The sequence below is a fragment of the Eurypyga helias genome, unplaced genomic scaffold (genome assembly GCF_000690775.1).
Source record: "Eurypyga helias isolate BGI_N326 unplaced genomic scaffold, ASM69077v1 scaffold34504, whole genome shotgun sequence".
NCBI lineage: Eukaryota > Metazoa > Chordata > Aves > Eurypygiformes > Eurypygidae > Eurypyga > Eurypyga helias.
Window position 1 is genome coordinate 17,990 of NW_010246191.1, and position 7,641 is coordinate 25,630.

The following is a 7,641-nucleotide window of genomic DNA, read 5'->3' on the forward strand; positions in this document are numbered from 1 at the left end:
TAGTAGTTTATGTAATGCCTTACGTTTCAGAGAGTTTTAATGTTATGTCTCCAGCAACAATCTAATTTTAATTTTCAAGCTTCTCGGGGTGTATGTGGTTAGCACTGTGTGATGGGTATTTTTGACTTTCCACAAGGAGAAGATGCTAATGAAACAAAGCACGTTTTTACAGCCCTTCTGTGCAGTTTGGGCTTTATATGGTTTCTAAATATTTATTTCAACCTGTAAACCTCAAGTGCACAGATTGTTAAATGATTAACAAGCATACAGATTTATGGCCAATTCTTGCATTATTACTATATGAAGAATATTCTTTCAGTACTCAATGTCAAATAAAATGGGAATAGTAATAATTTTTACTCAAGCAATATTTTATGGCTTTTATTTAAAATTAACTCAAATACTGATATATGGCCTTTGAATATTATGTATTGGGCATAATATACATTATGTATGTTATGTACGTGCATATACATACACTGTGTATTTAGTGTCAAGTAAGTTCAGCTGAATCTGTGTGAAATAACTGAATTCTCATTTGAGTGTATTTTTGTGAATATATTTCATTGTTCTATTTTTTAAGCTCTGCTCTCTAGAAGACTAAGTATGTTGTGTTTGGGCCATAAAGGTGTCACAACAGACCCAGTGTTGATGACTTTAAGTGTGGTGTAACAGCACTTACTTTGTTCTTCAGTCCTTTTCATGGCATACAACTCTGGCCATTGGCAGTTTGGTTCTTTATTCCCCAACTTTTTCTTAATATATGCCACTGTAACGATATACGTCCAACAGACAGATTTCAATCACTGGGACTTTTTGGTCTTTATATCTTAGGATCTCAGTTATGCTACAGATACCAAAATACCATGGGATATTTCAGACATGAACTAATTTTTCCCTTTTACTCCAGATCTCTTTTTAGTGATAGCATTGCTGTGCATGTTCCTGTAGAAAATGTGCTACCACACTGAAAGCTCGTGTGTGGGAGCCTCTGCGTTTTTACTGTGAACCTTTCTATTTATATATTTGGCTTTCAGTAGCATGGATACTATGTAAATTAGTAATTGGCCCTGTAAACTTACTGATCACCTAAATCATATAATTCATGCCTGATAGTAAGTTTAGACTAACTATGCTGAAATGGTTGTGCTGAGCTTTTGGATATGGTCTGGGCTGGTGTCATGGGAAGAAGAGGGACTGCAGCATTAATTTGAGGTACCTTGCATATTATTGCCTATGATACTACAAATCACACTAGCCCCCTCTCCCAAAGGTACCAATTTCTGCCTCATTAGACCAGTTTCTGAGCACTTCCACTCTTCATAGAGCTTAGAAGAAGTAAGGGAATATATAATGACTCTTAATTTTTGCTAGTTTAATGCAAGGGAAAAAAGAAGGAACTAGAGTTTCTGATTAAACAAAATTACAAGCTTATTAGTTTTAAAGAATCACTTGCACTGAATGTTTATGGGGAGGAAAAAAGCAACAAAAAGAACTCATGAACACAATTGTTTTGTAAAATTATTTTTGCTGGGGTGAACTGCATTACATAATTTTCTCTGAAATAGTCAATAGCTTGGGCTCAGGAGAAGGAAGTTTACAAAGCTTTACATAATGGATGTTTATTCTCAACACTTTTATTTACAGATGTTTACTTAATTGCTCAAGTCAATCTTCAGTGCTATGCGTGACACTTAATTACAACCTGTTCTCGTCATCTTAGTGTTAGTAACCTCGTAACAACTTCGTCCTGTAAATAAGCAGCCTGCTTATTTGCAGGTCGACTAACCTGAAGGCAGTCCTGAAGTTTTCTTAGAATGCATGGAAGATGATGCTGTGTTGTAGACAATTGTGTTTTGAAGTCAGATTTTAAGCAATCATAGAGTTGCAAAGGTATCAATAATGCAGCATGTGAAAAAGAAGAAACTCAGTAAATTACAATCTTCTATTTATTCTTCCTGCTGGATTTGATATAGCAATGACACCTTAAAAAAAATAAAAGTAATTTTCATTTATTGTGTACAAATTTCTAGGCATGTAATGATGAAGATTGGGGTGCAGTCCCTCTCACCTCTTCATCACTGTTTTGGATATATTTGGCATTCTGTGCCTTACAACAAATGAGCTAGAATTAAAGAATATAACAAGGAAGGTTACTGCATTACCTATTTTAAAGTTTTCCAGTTAATAGTCTTCTTAATTTGACTTAAAATGAGTGTACATTTATGTGTGTCTCTGAAAACAAACTTTTCTTGAAAGAGTTACAGATTCACACAGATTCACAGAGTGGAAGAGGTTGGAAAGGACCTCTGGAGATCATCTAGTCCAACCAGGGGGGGTTGCCAGAGCAGGATCACATAGAGTAGATCATACAGGAACAAGTCCAGGTGGCTTTCGAAAGTTTCGAGGGAAGGAGACTCCACCACCTCTCTGGGCAGTCTGTTCCAGTGCTCCGACACCCTCACAGTGAAGAAGGGTTTCCTCATGGTCAGATGAACCTTCTGTTTTCCAGTTCATGGCCCCAGTTTATGGCCATTGCTCCCAGTCCTGTCACTGGACACCAGAGGAGTTCATTGATGTCTGCTAACAAACTTAGATTCCAACAACTGTATGAAACTGTGGCATAGCATAAAGAGGCATTAGAGGATAAGATCAAAGCTCTGAAATACGTAACAAAAGCTATTTATATATACTCAGGTCTATAAGTAAATACACAACAGCTAGTTTAATTATCCCTGAAACACGGGAAAAATGAGGACAAACTTTTTAGCAGGGCTTGTTGCAATAGGACAAGGGGTTCTGCTTTGAAACTAAAAGAGGGTAGATTTAGACTAGATAAAACTATTCTGTGATTCTAAGATACCTTTCTACAAAATTTTATTGAAATAATCTGGAAACACAAATTATTTGGTACTTGCAGTTTAGGGTGAGTGTTACAGGTCGTCACTAGCACATAAACTCTTGAAATTGTAAGGAAATATTTCTGACATAATTGCTTCATTTATTCCCTACTGAAGAATGTGCTGATTTTAATTGATGGGTTTTAGCAGTTGTTTTATATTTTCCAAATGTTTGGATAAATATAGAGTAAATATTCAATACTGACACTTCTAATGTAATGACGACTGGAATAATTCTTTGAAGGAAGTAACCTCTAAGAACATGAGAAGTGGCTTAATGAGGATAGTATTTTTATAACTTGGTCAACTACAAGTAATTTAGTAATCTGTATTTCGTTAAGAGAGCTAGACTTATTTGTAGAGCTTGTCTTACCTTTGTGTTCTACTGAAATAACTATACTGCTAACACTGTCTAGTTACTTCTTTGAAAAGAGAGCCTTTCAAAACCAGAGCCTTTCAAAGTGCAGATATACTTATCACATTATTTCAAACTTCAGCACTGCTACTGATTCATATTTATATAACTGAATTTTTAAAAGATCAAAGGTTAAGAGCTGCTCAGCATTCGGAAAGCAAAATGCCTTATCTGCATCTAATATTATAACCAGGTGTCTAATTTCAGACACCAAAGCTGGAAAAAAATGACTAATATTCTAAAGAACTGTTCATAGACAACACCATTGTTACTGAGTGTATTTGGATTGCTCATTACCTTCTGAAGCTATACTTGAAAAATCTAAATATGCAATATATTAAGAATTTATACTGCTTATGCAGTATTGAGTATACTACTGAGAAAGCAGTAATGACATGCAAGGTAGGTAGACCTTGAATTTGGTATGCCTATGATAATTTTCAGGATTTAGGTGAAATTACGTTTATCTGCTGGCTTCAAACTACTTACATTAAGATTTAGGCACTGATGCTGGCAGATAAGAGAGGAGCTGCCAAAGACGAGGGATCTTATTAGAACCATAAATTATTAGAAACAATTTTTAAAGCCAGTATTGAAATCAGTTGGAATTTTTCTTGGGCCCCCACTACCACTTTCTAAAAGATACTACACTTAGCCTGTAACACATTCAGGTGGTTTGTGGAATATATGTATAAAGTTACTGAAGAATGTAAATCTGTTTCTTAAGAAAACTTATATCTGCCCAGGTGTCATCAGAAACTGGGACACCTTTATCTCCTAAGAATATATAGGTTTTGTGGACTTCAGAACATCTCTTTCTGAAGAAGACATGACCACTTCTTTAGTTGATAATTACAAAATGAAATGTTGTCCTGAGGAGTTAATATTATCAGTCAGGACTAGGTCATCAGTTGTTGTTAATCAATATTGCCCTGCTGATTTCAGTTATTTTTATATGACACTGGAGATCTGGCCATTAGAAGATGCTAGGAGAGAAGCTTAAGTAAAAATTTTACTGTACCAGGAAAGAATTGCAGAGCTAAAAGAATACTATTTGTATTAAGAATATTGTAACATGCCAATGTTTTGAAGGACCTAGTTCCGACATTGTGTAGCATTCTTTACCTCAACCGAGCAGTTTGTTAAATTGTGAAAATATTGCTGTGTCAGGATACTTATTTATGGCATATCAGCTACAGGCTAGTTCACTGTGGATGTTGTGGAGGTGTTTTTGTTCAGTTGGATCATACTGGTCACTGAAATCACAATTTCTGAATGGCATTTTGTCACTACGTCTAATGCTGCCTATGAAGAGTACTCTGTGTGATTACATATATATGTGTGTATATATATATAACTGAGGTAAAAAATGCTGAACAAAGTCCTGATGAGACCTTTTTGTCGAGCCTACAAACAAGCACAAAGTGATTGAAAATATTAAACAAAATTGAAAAATGAGACCTAGAGAAATAAATGGAGAGATTAATACTTAAAAAAAAAAAAATCATTTCAAAATGAGACAAAAATACTAAATTTCAAAACATCTAATCTGCCTCAGTAATAATATAAAAAAGAAATTACCAAAACCTCATTTAACATGGGATAAAGTTCATTTGTAAATCATATTTAAATGCTATATTGGGAAAAAAAGTCAATTATTAACTGGTGTAAATTATACCTTAATTGGCCGGCATGGCTTCTTTAAGAGCATGAGCTGTTGGTAACATGATGACAAATGAACACTAAAGAAAGGTAATAGGTGTTAGAAAGCACTCTTATGCATAAGTGCTGCTATAGCTGTCAATCCGTTCTAAAGCATGATGACACTGTTTTCAAATGTACTAAGAACTTTTTTTTTTCACAGCATTACATACATTTAATGTTTTTAAAAAGTTTGCCTAATGAGTGTCCAGGCTGGGTAAAATGCTGTGTGTCATCACACCTATTATCACTGGTATTTTTTTCTCACGTTAAATTGAAATGGGCTTGCATGTTCGTTTTCAGCTTTTCCCTTCATGCATGCATTTTTCTGAGTTAATGTTTCATATTTATTTTCATTTTTCCATTAATTTCTTCCTCTTCAGGTGCAATCTAGCTCCTGTGGTGGAGTTTGCTGCCGATGTGGGAACTAAATCTGATTTTATTACCATGAATCCATCAGTTGTACAAAGAGCATTTGGAGGCTTTCGGAATGAGAGTGACAGAGAAAAATTTGTGCATAGACTATCCATGCTGAATGACAGTGTCCTTTGGATCCCTGCTTTCATGGTCAAAGGCGGAGAGAAGCATGTGGAGTGGGTTAATGCATTAATCCTTAAGAATAAATTGAAAGTGCGAACCGCCTATCCATCACTGAGACTTATTCATGCTGTCAGAGGGTAAGTGTCTGGAAAAGACTGGTCTGTCCTTGGCACAATACAGCTCATAACTAGAATTCCTAGCAGGCAGAAAATAGCTCAAGTAAAATGTTAAAATAAGTATGATATTTACATTATTGTTGTAATGGATTGCATTTATGATAAAATAAGTTGGTTAGTAATAAATGTTTTCTACTCATTTAGCCTGCTCTAATACAAACAAGGAAATGCATTAGCACAGCAAGTTTTCACTTTTATGTAAAAAAAAAAATAGGTGATCATTATAGTGATAAATTAGTGAAAAAGTAGTCTGACTTCAAAGAATATTTCTCAGTCCTCAAATCGGGAACAATAGAAGTGCTACATGTTGTCTATTGGGCAAGACTACGGAGATAAAAAAAATATAATTTTAATAGCACAGGAGGTGAGGTAACAATTGTGTAAATAATGGAGTCTGGCAGATCTGAAAATAATGAGCTGCATTTTAAAATGCCTAAAATTTTGTAGCAATCTTTCTGCCTTTGAATTTGGCCAGATACTTGGGCAATTGACAAACATTGATCAGAATGACTGAAAACATTAATATAACTTATTGTTAAATAATGCATCCATGCTTTGTGCAGAGAATTTTTTTTTTAACCCCATAAATAAACAAGACTGTCAGATGAAAGCTCCAATGTCCTTGCCACTACAAGTAAGAGTATATAGGGCTAGGCATGTAAAAACATCCATAAGAGGATGGTAGCGCAATATCTGTTTGTGTAGTGAATTATGACAAAATGATCATATTCAGCCTGAGTTCCTTGAGCTATGCTGTCTGTTTGTGGGGTCTGGGGAGATGCATTAGAAGTATTGGTATTGGCTTGTACCTCAGTTACTGATTATGAATGTGCCTAAAAAGTTGTTACTGTACAGCAGTAGAGATAAGCTCAGAGGGGATGTTTGAACTGTTACCCCAATCTAGTATGATAGTGTGAGAATAAAGCTTAGAAATATGTTGTTCTTCAGGATATTAGGACTTTTGAATATGCTTTTCTCCTTCTGCCATGTCTCAAATAGATTAACTGCTGTATTCTTCATGTGGTACACTCCTGGCACTGGAAAAAATAATCTGTTCTCTTTGAAATTGGAAATCCTTTGGAAATCCATTATTTTTCAACCAAGTTGCTCTGTTTCCATGGTTGTTTGGATAGTTGTTTTGTAATACAGTTGCACTTCAGCTATTTATGGGCTGTGATTGTGTTGAATTTTCAAGTAGTCAAAATACCTATAACACATCAAAAGGTATAGCCACATGTTGTGGATTTTATGTTTGTGTATAAATCAGAATATATAAGATTACTTCCAGTTTACGAACAGCTGTTCTCATTTCCATCTAGTAAATCTGAGTAAGATTATAAAATGTGAAATGTATTTCAGAATGTGCAGTCTTTCAGTTGGCCAATGTGAAGGTCCTGTAGGGAGCTTTATCTTAAAAAATAATTAGTACCTACATTGTCTGTCTGAAAGAAAGCCAAAAGAACTCGCTGCCATCAGCACTGGTGTTGAAACTTTAGTCTGTAAGTCTATACTGTATTTCAGATTTTATCTGGCATTATCATCTGATATGAGAGCACAGATTTGTCAGGCTGCTCAATCTGTGCTCTATATCGTAGGTCCTCTACTTCAAAACCTGTTTAATCATGTTGCTGTCCTTTCTTTTTTTTTTTTTTTTCTGGGAAGTAACCAAATATCATAATGAATTCTTTACTTTTCCTTTTTGTAATTTGAGTAAGAACAAAACAAGAAGTCAAACTTATCTTTGGTCTAAATCTTGACTTTACAAAGTGAGATGCATGAGGTATGTCTTCATGAGTCAAGTTTGGAAGTGATACAGTTAGCAGTAGTACATTTGAAACAAATATTTCAATTTCTTAGATGGCAGTCTTAAAACACGAGCCCGTAATAATGAGGTTTGTATTACAGCATT

The 7,641-nt window shown here is 34.9% G+C and overlaps 1 protein-coding gene across 1 annotated transcript in view; it reads left to right on the plus strand.

Moving 5' to 3' along the window:
- Positions 1 to 5,697, plus strand: part of ST8SIA4 (ST8 alpha-N-acetyl-neuraminide alpha-2,8-sialyltransferase 4) — a gene marked incomplete at its 5' end in the record, with an annotated part of 19,830 nt that extends 14,133 nt beyond the window's left edge. The window contains one exon of the mRNA XM_010150323.1: positions 5,400 to 5,697. Coding sequence (XP_010148625.1) covers positions 5,400 to 5,697 — 298 coding nt within the window. The remainder of the gene's footprint in view (positions 1 to 5,399) is intronic.
- Positions 5,698 to 7,641: the final 1,944 nt, after the last annotated feature.